Source organism: Actinia tenebrosa, unplaced genomic scaffold (genome assembly GCF_029948245.1).
Source record: "Actinia tenebrosa isolate PJP-AT-01 unplaced genomic scaffold, QUT_ActTen_1.0 PGA_scaffold15__27_contigs__length_11533743, whole genome shotgun sequence".
Lineage (NCBI taxonomy): Eukaryota > Metazoa > Cnidaria > Anthozoa > Actiniaria > Actiniidae > Actinia > Actinia tenebrosa.
Genome location: NW_028292575.1, coordinates 4,637,857 through 4,657,787, shown reverse-complemented (window position 1 = coordinate 4,657,787; position 19,931 = coordinate 4,637,857). Strand labels below are relative to the sequence as shown.

Sequence of the window (19,931 nt, the reverse complement as noted above, 5' to 3'; positions counted from 1 at the left end):
TTTTTATTGTATTTCCCAGTTAGCATTTTATGCATATTTACGATTGGTGTCTATTTACTAGGAGGAGAAAAAAAAAATCAGGTTAAAAAAATTGTTTGACATATTAATGTTTGGTAATTTATATCTCTTAATTATATCTCAAATTTTAGACATTGGTATAACCAAATCATAAAATAACCTAATAGGTTGAATGTTGCATGTTTTCACCTTCATTGGTTTCATCAAAATCATTAAGTAACCTAACAGGTTGAATGTTGCATGATTTGAAATTTGATACTTTAGTTCTACTAAGTTTTACGATTAAAATTACACTAGGCCTATACGTTATAGAAAACTGTTATCCATGTTAATTAACTTGACCTAAATTAAGATGAAAAACAATTTCTCTACAGGTGGTCAGTATTATGACACCTGGGGGTTAGGTATCATATACGACTCACTGTTATTAACTCCTGTCTCAAATAATGATAATATTGGTGAATTGAGATTTGAAAAGCAGAAAAGTTAAAGTATATGTTAATGATCCTAGTTATTTTTGGAGAAGACATCCCCTGGATGGAATAATAAGAATAATAACTAGTATAGTCTCATGCTGGCCCCAAGTGAAATTTGATGGACTACCTTCCTCTTCACAGCTGATCTGTGAGAAAATGTTATTAGCCAAATCGGAATAGAGAAACTTTGCAAAGGTGAGGTGTCACTCTTTCTTTTTAAATTATAGTTTTCCAGGCCACCAAATAAAAAAACAGTTGCTAAAGAGGTTGATAACAATGATAGCTTTATTATATATTTTTTTGCAATGGTGGACAGGTTTTTGTTTTGCTAGTTAATTTTCACAGGCTTCATGACACTTCATTTTTGCAGTGACATTTCTACAACACTATTTCAGATCAGCTGGTTACATGCAATCTATAATGCATTTGTCTTTAATTGTAGGTCATGTGTGTCTCTTGAGGGGAAGTGGGTGGGGGATCAATCTACTAAGGAAACATATCTAGAAATTATGACCCATTTTTAAGAGGAACTACATCATTTGAGAAGTCCAAAAATCCAGTTTTTAAAGGGGATAGAGCATCCATTTTTCTAAAACAATTTTTTGAAAACATCGCATATATCGCTCTGGTGGCCGCCATCTTGCGCTTTTATCGCGGGCTCAGAAAAATAGCGTAATGACGTCACAACGTCACAAGAGTTCAAGCTTCCAGTTGTTTGCCTGACTTCTTCCTCAGTTTCTTATACTTTTTACTCAAAAAATACAACTTGGTCATCAAATTAAAGGCATGTCAGAATCTAATTCTTCTTCCGAAGGCTCGGACAGCTCGGGAGACGATTTCGCTCAAGAATTTTTCGGAATGGACGACGAATTTGGTTTACGGCCATATCAGTTTGAACCAGAAATAGAAATCTCCTCAGATGAAGAGTTCAGAGAAGGATCTGACAGTGACATTATTGAAGACGATGAACAAGAGAACAATCGACTTACAAATTCAGATTGGTAAGTCGTACCTCTGTCTTATCACAAAACTGAACTACATATCCATTTTATATAAAATCGTATCTTGCCACTCGTGTTCTTGCAATCTGTTCTTTAGATATTGGTATGCATGAATCCAGTTTGCGACCAAAAGCAATACCAACTTTCACAATTTTAATTAAAAACATGTTTAAAAACATCGCTTGATAGTCAATAAGTTATATACTGCAGGATATAGATACAGGGATATAGTTGTGTCACAAGTTGTGTATGTATATTCTCACTTGGGACAATCGTTGATAATGTTCAAAGATACTAAGAATTGTTTTATTTCTGTTAAATAGGTGTACCTGTGGTAGCTGCCAAATTATGGATTCAATATCTGAATGCATTTGTTGCCAAGAAATCGAAAAAGTGGTTGCAACATGCCAGTCTGTTGTTGAAGATGGAGATGCTGATGAACCACCACCATGCATTACTCAACATCCTGGATTCTTACCTGTTTGTGCCAATAAGTATGTTCTTCGAACCGCATGGGCTCAGTACAAACAGCAGTACAGTAATGCGTATGAAGGCCCAGAGCACAAGCAGTACAGACACATTGCATATAGGCAACTAGCAAGATGGTGCTGGGGAGTTCTTGGAAAGGAAGTTCGGGTTGTTCTGCCCTCTTGTGCTGTCATGTGCATCAGAGCACACTTCCCTCCCCCTGGACTAGAGGAGGACTTTGAATTTGAAGGTTTTCACTATGCAGATGATTAGCTTGGCCTAAAGTTACATGGAGTTATTATATACATTTTATTTATTCCTTACTTCATTTCATATACACAGAGTGGATTTTTTTCTATCAGGATTTCTGAATTGATAAATTGAAAAGGAAAACATGGAAAGGCTGAGACCAAAATGTATAAGAGTAGTCATGAATTTATTTTTAGATGAAGTACATATAGAAAGTTGTTTATATAAATGTTTTCTAGGTTTTGCATATTTTATTATTTAAAAACAACTACACCTAGACAAAATATCCAGCTGAATAGAGAACCTAGTGTACAAAGCACTAGTGGACAAAATCATGAGCTAACCAAGCAAATTTTGCAGTTATACTAGACATGGATAACCAATATTTCCTGGGCACCAATTTGTCTGAAAACAAGGCTAGTCAGTATTGTTTATAAAGAATTTGCCTTGAAGTAGCATGCTATAATGGATTCAAAAATTGTGCTAAATGAAAAAAAAATTCTCTTGGTGATAGAATCCCACCCCATCTTAGAATCTCGGTACTGACTAGTCATTGTCAGACAAATTGGCACTAGGAAATCTTGGCATCCAGACTTGTCAGCCATTTATGGCTCATATATTTTTTTTCCAGGCAAATAGGCCCTTTGCAGCTCAGTAATCATGTGCTGATTAATTCACTGAGAGCAAATGAATGAACATCTTGATTCCCATGAGTGAAAGCGAAAGTCACTATTCAGCTGGAATTTTTTCTATACTACATTCATACTGGGAGAGACCCCATATATAATGGAGCGTAGATAGTTAAAGAAAAGACCTCTTTTAAGATTTCATTTAAAAGTCAATCGTTTCCTAAGTGGTAATGATATTTTAATACAATTTTCATCTGAACATCTAAAAACTGCAAACTTATCTACCACTTTAATCAGGTCCCCTTCACATTAATTACATATTTTGTTTATAGCAGTTTTACTTGGGTCTGTCATGTACCTTCCCATTTGTAGAAGCATTGTAATTATTACCAGTAATGAACACAACTGTTCAAAGATGAGGGGGATTGGGACGACAGGCTTACTTGACAGTTCTTTCAAAACAGCTATTCACTAGAGTACAATCACTAAAAGAGTGCCAATGATGCTTTGCATTATTTTCTACTAAATAGTGTTAATTAAAAATAGGAAATGGTTAGAATTAGCATCACTTAACACTACACATTTCAGTGTTTTTAGTCTCTACTACATTCCATTTAAATTAATTACCTAGAAAATCTTGACCGGTGTCGTTCAATCAATTCCTGTTTGTCTGGGGCAGGAACACTAGCAATGTTTCTTGGTAATTCAACCTCTTCAATTGGGTCAACCCCTGCAGCCTCCATGCCACCCTCACAAATTTCAAGTACTTTCAGTTGTAGCTCAGGGAGGAAAGCATAGCTTTTTCTTTGTAAGACTGGCTTAACAACCCAGCGCTTGTGCATCTTAGGGAAGCACTTGCGATAACGAGCTTCTCCACTCCTTGGGCCTTTTTGAACAATTGCTTGAATTCTAGCTGTATTGAAATTGTTGTCAATGGCAGCAAGTTGAGTACGAGCAACCATTCCCTTGTAAGAGAAGTGCTCTCTTTTTGAGCAATACTTCAGCATCATCGAATGATAAACTTCAAGCCCTCCTGTGTGACAAAAGTCGGTCAATCTTGCCAAGTCATTAAGTAACTTTGGTTGAAGGACAACCTCTTCTAGGGCCACATGAGCTGGTGACCCCGGCTTGATCCAGTGTGTGGTGCGCACTTGTCTGCGGGTTAGGGGAGGATGGGCACACTTTTTGAATACCTCTGCATCCTTCCAGGAATGCTTGTTCACGCAATGGTGAACAACAGATTTCCACTTCTCTCTCAAAAGTTGTACATCCCCATTACATGTAGCAGCACACCACCAAAGATGGTTTGAAATGGATTGTATCCAGGGTGCCAGCTCTTGGTTTTTCTTCAATTTTGCTTTCTTGTTCAGCTTTTTTACAATTGACTTGGAAAGATGCCACACATCATACTGGTGTTTGATGTGGCTAAAATCTTTTGCCATAGTGCTGGTGATGGATGTGTGTCTGTCAGTTGTGATACATTTTATACTGACCGTGTCTTCTAAAGTGTTCAAACACCTTAGAAACCCCTCTTTCTCCATAGCATTGGAGCTGGTTACTTCAGAGACTTGAACAATGCTGAAGGTGGCAATTTTCCCTGTGCTTGTCTCCATCATAGTATATGTGCCATATTTAGCACTATGGCCAGGACTGTCACTTCGGCCATCACCATTGAGATTTACTATGTCCTTATTTGACAGCTCTTCAATTACAGCAGCCTCCTCTCTCTTCCAAGCATCATTAACAACAGGAAATAGGTAACGTTCCTGATGTCTGTAAAAGACCCTCTCACTCAGAAATTTTAGGCCAAGACAGGATGCAAAGTTTTGAAGTCTGGTAAAAGTATTACCAGTAAATAATATTGATGAGGAAATCAACAAGTTGCCAATAGCTAAGCGATTTAACATTGGCTGTGAGTACCATGTCAAAGCATGATGTTTCATACATATAGTTGTCACAATAAGTAGGCTGCCTTGACATACAAAGTTGACATCAGCGATAGGTGCTCCACAGCTTCTACAAAACTTGAATAACTGCTGCAAACAAGAGTTAAATACCAAATATTTAGGTTCTTTGATATGGTTTTCAAGAGTTTTATTGCAGTCTTTGTTTTCTGGCTCTAATTCACTGTCTGTTGTTGAAACTGTCTCTTGCGATGAAACAATGAAACCATCATCATCGTCACTTAGTGGGAGTCCCTCTTCCTCTGAAAACAAAGACTTTTCTGACTTTTGTGGAGACACTGTTGGCATTGACTTTACTGGTGAGGTGTGATAGCTAGTACTGTAGCTGTGGTCGTGGAAGCTCACACTGAGTATTTCATCTCTACTGATGTTTGGTGAAGGGGAGGGATTGTAAACTGTTGTTGTGTCGGCATCTTTATAGTATCCAGGCTCTGTCTGAGTTGATGCAGTGGATGTTACAACATATCTACAACCAAGGCAACACTGAACACCAATCTCCTTACAAAGTGGTTCAGGAGAGAACTCTGGTGTTTCCATACTTGGTGGATCTTCACACGAGGGATTTATTGTGGCACATAGCTGCTCCACATTCTTTGAAAATACAAAAATAAACAATGTTTTCAACAATACTATAAACCATTCTTCGAGGCCTACTTTACCTTAAATAATACAAAATAAACATATTAACCAACAATGCTATAAATTATTCTTCCGTGGTCATTTATCCAAGCAAATTTGGAATATTACGGCAACATTGTTATGGTTTACGAATAAATATCAAATGTAAACTAAACACGTGCAAATAACCATTTTGAAAATTTCAAGTATCGATCAAATATTACTAGCTATACTTATGATTTTAAGCAACATTTCATCTATGAAAGCATAAATAGCTAATGATTGATGACTCGCTTCGGTATGCATTAATAAGTCTTTTTCATGAGTGATTATTTCGAAAAACAATGTAAACTATGTTATGTATAAATGACATGTTATCTCACCTCTTCGTTTTGTTTGCGTTTGAGCCGGTTCTCTGATGTAGCTCTTCTTTTAGCTGGCTTGCAAAAATTGAATACTGACGGAACAGCATCGCTCTTTAATCTCCTCTTCCTTTTTATCCCGGTTAACTGCTCCATCAGATCCACTTCAAAGCATGAATCCTCGAAGTGATCGCTGCAAACGTAGCAGTTCTTCAAAGGCGGCAGGTTCTCTCTCTTTATCCGCGCTATCCATGCCTTCTGAAGAGCTATTTTGTTAGGAATTTTGTGGTAGCTAACAGACTCAGTTTTGGAAGAATGGTTGGTGCATTCTGGCACACAACAATGGACCATCTGGATTAAGAAACTTACTCTAACTTAGACTATTAAAAGATCGAGCTAGCACTCGAAATATACAAACTCAACAAGTTTGGAATGCAAGCTTCACGTTGTGACGTCACGGCATTAATGCGGTAATTTATTGCGGGCTCAAATATGGCGCTCTTCTATTGCTATTTTTCGCGAATTGATTATTTCTTTTCGGCGACATAGAAGCTGTATCAGAGTTCAAAGTTGAATTTATGTGATCTATGTACGTTGTAGTTTTATATGAAAAACGGCAATTTTTGGGGTCAGTTGTCCTTTAAAAGAGGGACAAAACATTGATTGATGGCTTTCCATAGTGTGATGCCCCACGAAGAATACGGGCCATGCACAGGTCCTTCGCGAAGTATTATATTAACTGATGCTACAGTACATGAACTCCAGCCCTTCATGCAAGCATTCTCGAGAGTAATGGAATGACAAAGCCATGTGTGGCTATGGTGGTGGTACGTAGTTATCAGAATTTTTTTGTTAATGAACACTATGCACTACGCTGCGCTATCTACACAGGCTACAAATATGGTGGCAATGATGTAACATGCAAATGAAGAATAAAATACCATAGGTAGTGTTCCTAAGAATGTAATGACTGCAATACCACTTTAGTGGGGGAGGGGAGGGTGTGTTTTTTTTTTGATGTACAAAACCACATCCCCATTAGCTACTAGTTTTGAAGTAATTTTGAATTGGTCAGTATAAAAATGATGGGGGGGGGGGGGGGGGGGGAGATGTATAATTAAGTATATATCAAATCAAATTTTAATTATTGGTTCTTTGCAAAAATGGATTGGATCACTGTAAAACAAAGGAAGCCCAGTAACTGCACGTCCGAGGTGACCGAGGGAGAGAAAAGCACAGGTAGCCCAGTATAATCCATCGTCCGTCCCTAAAGTGTCACCGTCAGACATCATTTGACCACTGACTGCACTCAGTTCTGCAGAAAAAAATATTTTACTATCTCTTTCCGTTAATTCTCTTCTTAAAATGAAGAAAAGGCAGTTAAACCCAGCCTTTAGAGGCAGAGGACGTGGAAAAGAGGATACAAGCGATGTATCTGAAGCTCTTCTTCGACAAGCAAGACGAAGTGGTCAACTGAATCTGTCAAACCGAGGTCTGACTGAAGTCCCACAGAAAATATGGAGAGTAAATACTGATGTTCCTGAAGAAGCTAAGAGTGTTTCCCTCGATAATACAGACGATAAATGGTGGGACCAAGTGGATTTGACTAAGCTTATTTTGGCTTCAAACGCCTTGACAAGTTTAGCTCCAGATATTAGCAACCTTCCCGCCTTGGAAACCCTTGATGTAAGGAAACCCATTTAATAATTAAGTAAAATCTATATTTTTATTAATATAGGTCACTGAGTTAAGTGTTATATCTTAAGAATAATTAATTTATTTCTTGAAAACCGTCGATACAGTAGAAAAATTTGATTTGAATCAAGGCTTTGATGTGCAAGATGACGTAATGTTACTATTTATGGTTAACTTGAGATCTGATTTCATAAAATTTTCAACATTTAAGGTCTCATTCATTTGAACGTGAGTTTTAGTGTAAACATTATAATCTCATATCTGCTTAGCTTATGGAGTTAGTGGGGTATGAGCACTGTGGCTTTAGGGTACCGAAACTGCTACCCTGCTGGCAAGGTCTCCTTTTATTTTCTCCCAAGTAAGAGAAGATAGACTGAGATAGACTCTGATAAAACAGACTGAGTCAATGAAGGGTATGAAATTGCATGTCGTCCTGAAAAAACAACTTGATCTTTTAATTTTTTTCTAGATTCATGACAACAGTCTAGAAGCATTACCTGATGAAGTTTGTACTTTAGAAAATCTCAAAAAATTTAATCTAAGGTAACTTGTACAGTACCATTGAGTTTGACAGATGCACCGGGTGTTTACTTATTGAACAAAAATCACTAGGAAATGGAGATATTCCAGGCATTGTTTTCATGATTGTCCAGTTCATCCCAGTCCTTGTGTGACATGAATCTCTGCAATGCTTGGCTTCGTTGAGGGAGGAAAGCCAGAAAACCTCAAAGAAAAAAAATCATCGAATGATCAAGGGAATAACACCAACTTACTCTTCTCACATGTAATGCCAAGTCTAAAAATCAAACCAGTCTCAAGCTCTAGTTGATATAGGCAAGCACACAACTGGACCCTTTTGACGTAAGGATTTTTTTGATTTTCAGCCACAATAAGCTTTCATCTCTCCCAACAAATCTTGGTCTTTTAACTAACCTGTGCTTTTTGAAACTTGACCACAATTCTTTGACTTCCATTGGAGAATGGTTAGGTGCACTGGTACAGCTGGAAGAACTGGTAAGGGTTGAAATGAAAATTTTGAAAATTATTGTGTCAATTCATAAAGTAATATAGAAAGTCAGTAGTAATGTAATTTATACCTATACTGTGCACAGTTGCTAGCCATTCCCCAGTTTCAGAACAATTAGCATCATGGGGCTTTTTAGGTGACTGTTTAATACTTACACCTGTATAAATATGGCTTTTCTCGCTTGCTGATAGCGAAAAAGTGATAGGAAATCCTAATTATCATATTAATGCTTTCACTACTAGAGCGGCCAAAAGCGGCCAGAGGAAAGACATTTTTGCTTTTCAATTACCCATCCCCTAGGACATTTCTATGTGTTGAAACACGTGGGCTATTGTTTTTTGGATCATTGACCAATCAGATTCTATCAACTGCTTTGATATGTTTTTCATTTTGATATTGAGAAATAAAAAAACACTCTAATTATGTTCCAAGAAGAGCCTGTGTTGGACCCTTTTAGCCTCTAGTAGTGAAAGGGCTAATTTTCCAATTTTATTTCATTTGTCAGTGCATGAAATGTCAACTGACATATAAAGTGTTCCCCCAAACAGTCCTTAATTGACTCAACAAAGATTTATTTAGTGTAAGCTGCAGGGAGGGATCCAGGAAATTTCCAGATTTCCAATAGACTTTTTTGAGCTTGAATTGGGCACAATACATATGCTTTCACCTTTTACACAGCGTGTCATTCTTTTTTAGAATAAGACTAGATCCAATAACCTTTATTTCAGTTTGGATGCAATGTTCTCTCATTTCAGACGTGTCATTCTCTTGCTTGAGAATAAGACTCAGTTATATCAGTTATATCCATATTCTAGTGTCTTCTCATGCACAACCATTAAATGAAGAAATAATACTCTAGGGGATGACACATGGTTTGAAATGGCAGAACATTACGTGTACACCTAAGGTCAAAAGGTGTATGGGAGCCGGTTCTCTCATCTTCCCTCCTATTTCACTGCTCCAACCCACCTCAATTTGCAATGAAGTCTAATTAATGTTTTCTTATATACTTTAGGATTTATCAAATAACAATATCTCTGAACTTCCTTCTAATATATCAAGACTGCACAGCGTCAGAAATTTGAATCTTTGTAACAATTCCTTGGAATTACTTCCAGCTGAAATAGGCCAACTTTTAGGTAACAAATTAACAAATCCAATAAAATATACTTAGACCATTTTAAAAATCTATTTATAAAATACCACTGTGTTCCATGACTGCAGATTCATTTATGCAAGGTTAGTCCATTTTGGCATGGAATGTTTATGTGTTCCAGTTGAGATCTGTGGAATTTCAAAGTATCTGTGTTGTTGAAGTTGCATGCATTAAAAAATTATTTGTAAAATACCACTGTGTTCCATGACTGTAAATTAATTTATACAAGGCTAGTCCATTTTGGCATAGAATGTTCATGTGTTCCAGTTGAGATCTGTGGAATTTCAAAGTATCTGTATTGTTGAAGTTGCAAGCATTCTTTACTTTACCTCTGGTATTTGCTAATGTTCTGATGCTGAAATGAGGCTAACCCAGTATAGTCAAGGAGTCAAGGAACACAGCTGTATTTTACAAATTCTATTGTAATGGTGCTTTTCTTTATAACTGACTACTGAACGTGTTTCCATAGTTCTTGAAGACATAAATGTCAGTAATAATAAGATCACCAGAATTCCAGAAGGTAAGTTTTACTGAGGTTTTCTTTTCTTAGTTTTGTTTAATAATTAATCTTCTCTCAGGACATTTACAAGTGATCTAGAGCTGAAGTATAATAGATTCATGTTTTTACGATAATTATGAATTTGAAGTGTGTTTGACCAAGATAATCCATTTTAAAGTTGAATGCATGAGTAATAAAAAATATGAAGACCATTTTGTATCCAATTTACAGACTTTTCCTGGGTGAATAATGTGTTTTCCCTCATAAATTATTCATAATTTAATAATTAACTTTAAGAAATTGGGAAGTTGAAGTCACTGAAAAGACTTGACTGCAGGAAAAACCAGCTGTCAGAAGTTCCATCACTGTTAAAATGTCCCTCACTGAAGGTAATGATGATAGTGATACTTAATAAAATATATGTACAATGCAAGCGATGCCATCCCATTCAACTCCATCCCATTAAATCCCATCCATTTATCAATTCACACAAATGCCCATGCCCATTCTTCCATTCATCCACCCCACTTGTAGACCCTATTCATCCATCCATCCATCCATCCATCCATCCATCCATCCAACTCATCTAATCACCCATCCTTCCATTTATTTATCCATTTGCCCATCCTTCTCAGATTCCACCCTCCTTCTATTTTCCATCCATTTCCTTTGCTTCCTGTCTATCAATGCTTTCAAGCTTACTGACTTCCATCCATTCATTTATCCAACTATGCATCTCTCCCTATCTCCTTCCTTATTTCACTTCATCTGTCTATCTGTTCATCTATATTTTGTTTAGACATTAATTTTACACTTACATACCTATAAGTCCTTTTCAATTCTTCCAATAGGAACTCTATCTTGGTCACAATAATATCACACATTTAGAAGGAAGCCAACTCATGGGCTATCCATCCTTGTCTGTTTTGGATCTCAGAGATAACAGGATTGGCAGGTATATATTTCTCTATCATAGAAAATGCCGCAGCCAATCACAAGTCATCAGACTCACTTATTGGTTTATTATTTTTAATAATTTCTCGCACGCTAATTGTTTTTTTAATTATTATTGGCTACTTCTCGTGGATCCACAACACATTGACAATGTGATGATGCCATTTATCATCATTAAGAGGACAGATAAAAAAACTGATCAATGTAAATTTGTTAATTTGCTGGCTACTACAGTGCAAGCTTACAGACCAATCAAAATGGTTGTAAGAATGAATTGACATTACAGCCACCCAGAGCCTATTATACATAATCATCCAACCAGCTGGCAGGGGAGGGGGGAGGGGGGTATGGAACATCATCTCAGTCTTGCACTGATTTACATAGTATTTCAAGTTGAGTCAAAGTCAGGCTGAGCATGCTGGAGTGCTATAGTTATTAGTATCATCATTGATTATGCTAATATCCCATAAGTGAAGTTCTCTCAGGACATAAGTATTTCCCTAAGTTCAAGCCCCACTCAGGGCACACATTTTCTCTTTTTCTTTATTTCATGTATTTCCCTAAGACAATGCAATAATATTCGATACTAAAGTGGTTTCCTTCTGGCCTTTATCAGTTTACCTGATGAAATTACTGTTTTGGAGGAGCTAGAAAGAATTGATTTGTCCAACAATGATATATCAAGGTAAGTAGGAGTGTTACAGGCACTCAGCTAAAATAAACAGCTGCTGCAATGATTGATTGAGTGGAAAATAATTTTTTTGTATACTTCATCCCTTCCTCACCTTCCTTATTTTCTCCCTCCCTCTTTCCTTCCTTTCTCTCTCCACTCTCTCTACCTTTTCATCTCTGACTCCCTTGCTTCCTCCTCCTCTCCTTCCTTTCTTTTCTAATTAATTTTCAAGGTCATTCATTTCTTGATCTCCTTTAATTGTGTTTCCTGTCAGCCCCAGTTCCAAACTATTTGTTTACAATCACTCAATCAGTTTATTGAACTTGGTATATTTTTATTTCCATTTTTCATCTCATTAATCCATTAATTGTTTTCATTCTTCCAGTAGCCTCCCATTTACTCCAGTTCAAAACCTTTGCGTATACAATTACTCAATCAGCATAGGGACGGACCATTAGATTTTTTAGGGGGGGTGGGGGGGGGAAGGGGTGGGGCAAAAACGAAAAAAATTTTAAGTACAGCTTTAAAAAGTGGAAAACAAATTGTGCATAAGAAAAGTGCCAGAAAAAATATCGAATTATGTCCAAAAAAAACTTCCTGCACAGCCAAAAAGTGTAAAAAAGATTCCTGCACAAAATAAATTGCCCAACCGTCCCCTGAAAAATATAATCGTCAGTCCCTTATTGAAAGTGGTATATTTTAAGATATCATTAATCTATTCATTTTTATTTATTTTTTCATTCTTCCAATAGCCTTCCATTTCCTCCAGTTCCGATTTTTTGTGTAAAATCCCTCAATCAGCTTATCAAAAGTGGTATACATTTTATTCCCATTTTTCATTCATTCACTTTTCATTCTTTCAATAGCCTTCCATTTGTGATGGGAACAATGCAGAACCTGAAATCTATTGTGCTAGATGGTAATCCACTAAGAAAGCTGAGAAGGGATATTGTTATGGTAACTAAAGAAACCAAATAAATGTGTTAAACTTTCAAAGCCAATTTAGAATTCTATAAAGGTTTTGCCCCATATCGTGCCAGTGCCCATAATACAGCTTGGACTGCCTGTGGTTGGATGGCAGAACAATAAAATTTCTTTAGTCTTGAGAATTGAATTTTTTCTTATTTAAACAGATTGTATTGTTTCTGCCATCTAACATGGCTGCCATCACGTGATGTAAGACCTCTATTAAGATTAGCATAAGGAACTTTTCTTCATTACATGTATGTCTCTGATGAAGCCTTAGATGGCAAAAGCTCAGTTTTAATTGGAACCATACAGCTGTAAATACCTCATTTGGTAAACTTTAAATCTAGTTTTTAATTGTTGGAATTGAATTACAATGAATCAAACACAACATGCCATAATTTACAAGTTTGGCACTGCAGTGTGGTTCATTTTAGAAGTTATTATGTATGAGTATGTTGATTTTTGTGATTTGTGATTTTACGTAGTGCTAAGCTATTATATGCAGGCTTTGTTATGATGTATGAGGTCAGAGGAGGCCTTGGAAGACTTGGAAGTTTAATTAAGGTGTAAATGTATGTCTGTAAATTCTGTTGTTATCTTGATAAATTAAAAGTGTTTTCATGAGATCTGCTATGTTCTGCTGTGCTTTGCTGTGCTGTGCTGTGCTGTGCTGTGCTGTGCTGTGCTGTGCTGTGCTGTGCTGTGCTGTGCTGTGCTGTGCTGTGCTGTGCTGTGCTGTGCTGTGCTGTGCTGTGCCTTTATCTGTGCTGTTTGCTAATACATTTTCCATAATTCCTAATAGAGAGGAACACAAGCAATTCTTAGCCACTTGAAGAGCAGGATAGAAGGTTAGTCATAGTCGTTCTATTTGAAATCCATACTCTCCAATCTTACATTCAAGAGAAGAAGTTACACTGCATATTATAATATGTGTAACATTTCTGATAGTTTAGCATAGTATGTCCAGCTCTTATTTATCACAATATGACATCAACAGTTATGTACTCACAATGCGTAGCCTAGTGGGTACATAACTAGTTTTGACCAAATGTTGGAGTCATATCGGGCTAAACAAGAGGACATACAATGCTAAACCATCAGAAATTTGGTTTTTACTACCAAAAAAAACCCACTCAAAATGCTTGAAAGAAATTTAATGTCTCAAGCACGTGCTGGCTCCTTGCGCTAGTGATTCAATAGCCTGGCTGGGGGCCGAGAGGAAATGGGGAGAGAGAGAGTTAGTGTATTACATCTCTCTCTCACCTCATTTCCTCTTGACCCCCGACGAGGAGCGCCTGCCTTGCAGCAGGCTGGTGATTTGTAATTGTTAATATGTCCTCTTATTTACCATGGCTCTTGACCAATCAGAAAGCAAGAAACTTTACATTTGTTATAGTATTTTTTACCACTTTAAAGTTGAAGAAAAACCTCAAGCTACTGCAGATCAAGTTGACAGCAAAGTTGTTCCTGACAGACCTTCAGCATCACTTGCCGCACCTACTGCTGGTGTTGATCTACATACCATGACACAGACAAAAGCACTGGTATATAGGTATGTAAATTTCAAAAAAAAGCATTTCATCAAGGGTTCCAAATTACCAAGAAATTGATGAATAAATGAATAATAAATACATAATTGGATTTAACAATGGCATTTCCACAGAGAGGCTCTTCACCCACTAAATTGAAATTGGAATTTAGGAGTTGATTTTTATGGAGGGAGGAAATTCGGAAAACCTGGGCAGAAAACCCTCAAAGCACAGGAGAGAACCAACAAGCAACTCTTCTGACATATACAGTAATAATAATAATGGGGATACTTATATAGCACATTTCAAATATCTCAACGCTCTTAACATTCATGACCAGTGGAGGACTTTAAGAGCTGCTTATTAAGGCGATAATGACAGCCATGCAGCTTACAATCATGTGTGAAATGTTAGTCGATTAGTATTATGCCTCCAAATTGGGATAGGCTGTTGAACCAGGAGACAATCCCCTACTCTTACACAAATAATTCAACAGGTTCTTTTATGTCCCCCATTTACTGTAGGTTAGGAAGGGTTGGGAGACAGGGCCTACGCTTTTAAGTCCTTGTCCGAGAAGACTTGAAGGTCTAACCATTTGCAGATGTAATTACAAAGGCAGCACCTTTTCCTCAGTTATTTTAAGACCCTGAGTGTTGGTCTGTCTGAGGCTTGAACCACGACCTCCCACACGACGGGCCTTACCAACTGAGCTAACCGGGTGGAGGTTATGACACCAAGCCCAGGGTGACTTAAACCTTGGCGGCATGGTTTTTGAGGTGTTATTGAGAACCCTTGACAAAACATGAAGCAATATGTTTTTGATATGGCTCCTTAAACTCCCGGGGGGTACTCTGCCAGGATTTGGGTAGGGGTGTTCTGCTGGGATTCTGAAAGAGGTACCCTGTTTATGACAAAAAAAAACACAAATTTGTGGACCCTGTTTATGACAAAAGATGTAATTAATTGCACTGAGTTCCTGTTTCAATTATCATGTCATCTCGCGTATCGTTTTTTTAATGACCATAATAAGAAGTTTGGGTCAATACAAAAGTAGAAACCCTTAATATGACAGGAAACTCGGGGAGAACTTGGAACTTGAGTGAAATTGCATACCCTGTTTATGACAAGAAGCCCGAAAAACCACACCCAGTTCAGTGGATCATCCCCGTACAGTCCATACACGGGAGTACCCCCCCCCCCCCCCCCCCCGGACTCTAACTCTGTTTGTGATTTGCATTGGACTGTTATTTTAAGGTAGAGTATGCAATAGTTTGCCAAACTTAAAAAAAGTTGACTTGTGCCCATTCTAAACCTCATCATATCACCAAAATTGAAATTTTCTACCAGTATCTTCAGAAAATTGAACCCTGTTGTATTGTTTTGTTTGTACAGTGGCAAGAAGCTTGCAGAGATTCCAGAGGAAGTGATCCAAGGAGCAGTTACTTCAAAAGTGAATACAATAGACTTGAGCAAGAATTTGTTGACACAGCTACCTCATGGGTAAATAAATAATTATTATAACTATTACAAAAAAAGTTTCCAGAGTCAAAACAAATGTCAATAGGCAATAAACAATAGGAGATACACTGTAGATAATTCCAAGATCCAAGAATAGCTGGGATGGCTTGTGTTTCTGCTTCTTACTCTCATCAAGAACACCTGTGAGCTGAGTTATCTGCGTTCCCAAAAGGGATGATGAGTCAACTATTATTGGTTATCATTTTCCCGGCAGGGGCTGAGTAAAATGTAGATTTCTTGTGTTTATTGAACTAGAATTCCACCATGAGTTCAACTACTAGAATCTTAAGATAAGTTTAAAGAATGAAGAATTCATATTTCATTGGTTGTCTTGGCAGAATCATGGGAGATGCTAATCAAAATATGATGTTGAATCCTCAGTTCTTATTAATTGACATTCAGTTTGTTCTGACAGTTCTCAGTTTGTTTTGACATTACCTTCAATAAGTTTTGCTTTTCACCCAACATTGCAATTTAAGCTTAACCTCATCTAGTGTCTCTTCATTTAATTATTTTATTGCAGGATGGTTGAACTAAGTGGATCTCTTTCTGATCTCAACATGGGATTCAACAGACTGGCCACTTTGTCTGATGATGTGTCATGTTTTGTGAAACTTCAGTTTCTTGACTTGAGGTAATGTCCATACCTACATATATATTCATCCATGGACCTTGAACTATGCAACTATGATGTCATGTAATCTAATGTAAAAATGTCTACAATTAAAGTGTCTTTAGGGACTGATCATTATTTATCGAGAGGGGGTGGGGAGGGGCTGGTGCAAATAGGGGGTGGGGGTCAGCATTTTTTATGCATGGGTTTAAGCAAAAATCAGCAAAATCATGCTTAAAGGAGAAGGGGAGGTCAGCAAAAATCAAGCATAGCATATTTAATATTGCACCAGCCCCCAGACCCCCCCCCCCCCCAGATAAATAATGACCAGTCCCTTACTACAATGTCCCTTACTACGATCCGTGAACCAGGATGGGGGGGGGGGGGGGGGTGGTAAAATGCTCCCCTCTCACCTCTGAGGTCTGGGGTTTGAATCCCAGGTGTCCCATGTCAGCTGAGTTGGTTGGTTCTCTTTCTGACTCCAAGGGTTTTTTCTACAGCTCTCTGGTTTTTAACCCTCCTCTCAAATCAACCGTAATTAATTCAAACTGGTTAGAGCTGTGCTGCGGGGTCATACATGGACTGTACTTGCGTTAGTGAATAGCTATAACAAGTTTAACACCATGGTTTTTTTTCCCAACAGAAATAACCAACTAAGAGACCTTCCCGTCAGCATGTCTGCCTTGGTTTGTCTTAGAGAGATCATCCTGTCATTTAACAGGTAAGTTAAAGACACTGAATCTCAGAAGCTATCTTAGGTTGTGTTCATAATGTATGGCAGAGGATGGGGGGGGGGGGGGGGGGGGGCAGGTGAAAATTTGAATTGTCCATAATGATTCTTAACACCCCCCTTAAAGTCATGCAAAAAATACGATCCCCCTAAGCAAGGCTTGTAGCTTCTTCCAAAAATTGTGCATCCCCCCCATTTTTCTAATAAAAATTTGCCCATCCCTCCCTTTTCCCTACCAACATTTTCCTGATCCCCCCTCAATTACACCTGCCCCCCCTTCCCCCCTCCCCCCCTCTCTGCCATACATTATGAATGCAGCCTTAGCTCCCTGCCCTCCTCACCTACCCTCTCTCAATCCCTACCTGTCAATCATGATCACAAATATTGATGTGAGATTTTTCGTTTCGTTTCTCTAGGTTTAGCAGTCTTCCATCGGTGTTGTATTCTATTCCCTCTATCAGGACCATTCTAGCAAGTGACAACCAAGTAGGTGTATTTTATTTTTGATTCCAAAATCGTAAATGCATGAAAATAATGGGATTTGATTGAAAAGAGTAATGTCACGCAGCTCCGTCACGGTACAGAATAACGCCATCTATTATTAAGTCACAAATAATTCATTTTTGATTCCAAAATCGTCATAACATGAAAATAATGGGAGCTGATTCAACCAATGAATGAAAAAAGTAATGTCACACAACTTAGTCACGGTACAGAATAACGCCATTTATTATTAAGTCACAAATATTTTATTTTTGATTCCAAAATCGTAAATACGTGAAAATAATGGGAGCAGATTCAACCAATGAATGAAAAAAGTAATGTCACACAACTTAGTCACGGTACAGAATAACGCCATTTATTATTAAGTCACAAATATTTTATTTTTGATTCCAAAATCGTAAATACGTGAAAATAATGGGAGTAGATTTGAATGAAAAGAGTAATGTCACACAACTCAGTCACGGTACAGAATAACGCCATCTATTATTAAGTCACAAGTCATAGTTCGATTCACAAATCATGGTTCGACACGGTTACGGTCTCGGCACGTGGTCCTAAACATAAACTACTTTTTCTCACAGATTGGTGCTATAGATGTCAATGGGCTTCTTCGCCTTCCTGTCTTAGAGACCCTCGACTTACAAAACAACGATATCTCACAAGTTCCTCCAGAACTTGGCAACGTCAGCACTTTACGATCACTTCAATTGGGGGGTAACGCCTTTAGGAATCCTCGCACGGCAATTCTTGCTAAGGGGACCCTTGCATTGTTAGAATACCTTAGAAGTCGTATACCAACTTAAATAAATTCTAAGCAAACTCCTCCTTTAAGTGGTAACTAACTGCTTTAGAAATCCTTCGACAGCCATATCGTTAGAGGTCGTAGACCAACTTCAATCAATATTGAACAGACGTAGAAATAGTGTAATTGGAAGCAATGTTTGAAAATAATAGAAAGATATAGGATTTTTAAAAAAATTATTATTGCTGGTTTGCAACGAGACTATGTTTTTTTTTTTTTGTTTTTTTTTTTCTTTTTGTAATTAATTTCGGTAAATTGTATGTGGAGGTGAGGTGAGAGTGGAAGTACTTTGCTATTTTTGGAACATTTTCTTGAATGTTTTCATTGTTGTTCCTATTCTTTCATTTACACGTACAAACGTTAATTTCTCTTCTCCACGTTTTATTTTTCAAATTTTTTTTTTTTCCAAAACCTATTTCCATCTTTTTCGGTGAAACTCAAGTTAAACGACTTAAGAAAACAAGTTTTAGAAATGTAGAGCAAACAGCTGCAAACATATTGAGTTTTTATGACAAATATTTGTTCAAAAAAGATTGGTATCATTATCTTGAAGAAGATTGCTAACGGTGAATGAAACATGAGGGGGACGGAATCCTAGGGAGATGAAAATGAATAAGTAACGAGAGTGCATACCATATACCCGTGAAAATATATGTAAGGAACAGGGTTAGCGCTACTCCTTAAACTCCTTGAAAACTCCTTGAATTTACTGAATTCACGTTTTCAAGGGCATTTGAAAAGCTCTTGAATTTTACGATTTTAGCGAAACTCCTTGAAAACTCCTTGAATTTTTGCTTTGATCATTACTTGCATTGTTCTGAAATAGATCTAGTCAGAAAGATCGGAAAATCTGAAAATCGGCCATGTGCAACCACCACGTAAAACCTTGGTGTAGTTAGCTGAACATACTCCTTGAAAATTCATTTTCAGGTCCTTGTATACTCCTTGAATAGTCCTTGAATTTTAAGTGGTTACCTCAGCACGAACCCAGAAGAAAAGTTCAGTAAACTGTATCGAGTTCGCTGGACTGTAAAAATGACACGCTGATCAAACAAGTTGAATCTAGTGATTTCGTTATTAAACAACTAGACTAAGATAACGACAATACGCGCGAGATGAAAACAAGTCGAATCGAGTGAGTTCATCAAACAACTAATCTAAGATAATTAACGGCAACACAAAAGTTGAATCGAGTGATTTGACTTTTACACAACTAATTGAAAACGATTTGTTATACAAAACTTTGCACTAATTTGTACGATTTTGCTTTTTCGTGGAGAAAAGCTGCTTACATGAATCAGTTTCATATTTTTCTTGTGTTTATCACAAGCAAGAGTTCGAATAAGTTCTCAAATATTGTAAATAGGATTTTTTTTTTCATCGACTAAAAGCATGGGTAGGGGGATGATGACAAAGATAGTAAAAGAATAAATATTCGATCTTATGCATTTTTATTGATTTGACACGTTTGTGGGTT

General features: G+C 37.3%; 3 protein-coding genes across 3 annotated transcripts; 2 read left to right on the top strand and 1 right to left on the bottom strand.

Annotated features, from left to right (window-relative positions):
• Positions 1-1,060: 1,060 nt before the first annotated feature.
• Positions 1,061-3,480, top strand: LOC148910899 (uncharacterized). Its single transcript, XM_089030746.1, has 2 exons — positions 1,061-1,495; positions 1,819-3,480. Exons 1-2 carry the CDS (start codon positions 1,281-1,283, stop codon positions 2,234-2,236), a joined length of 633 nt encoding a protein of 210 aa, XP_088886872.1. The 5' UTR covers positions 1,061-1,280; the 3' UTR covers positions 2,237-3,480.
• On the bottom strand, positions 3,058-6,151 carry LOC148910898 (uncharacterized). The gene is made up of 2 exons (XM_089030745.1): positions 5,807-6,151; positions 3,058-5,396 (listed from the first exon to the last, which is right to left on the bottom strand). The coding sequence occupies exons 1-2, from the start codon at positions 6,134-6,136 to the stop codon at positions 3,465-3,467; spliced, it is 2,262 nt and encodes a 753-aa protein (XP_088886871.1). The 5' UTR covers positions 6,137-6,151; the 3' UTR covers positions 3,058-3,464.
• An 883-nt stretch (positions 6,152-7,034) lies between these two features.
• Positions 7,035-19,908, top strand: LOC116300675 (leucine-rich repeat-containing protein 40). Its single transcript, XM_089030795.1, has 16 exons — positions 7,035-7,471; positions 7,950-8,023; positions 8,365-8,494; positions 9,523-9,646; positions 10,133-10,183; positions 10,460-10,551; positions 11,014-11,117; positions 11,733-11,801; positions 12,656-12,746; positions 13,561-13,606; positions 14,175-14,310; positions 15,680-15,787; positions 16,329-16,439; positions 17,062-17,139; positions 17,565-17,634; positions 18,234-19,908. The coding sequence occupies exons 1-16, from the start codon at positions 7,151-7,153 to the stop codon at positions 18,453-18,455; spliced, it is 1,827 nt and encodes a 608-aa protein (XP_088886921.1). The 5' UTR covers positions 7,035-7,150; the 3' UTR covers positions 18,456-19,908.
• The last annotated feature ends 23 nt before the right edge of the window (positions 19,909-19,931 follow it).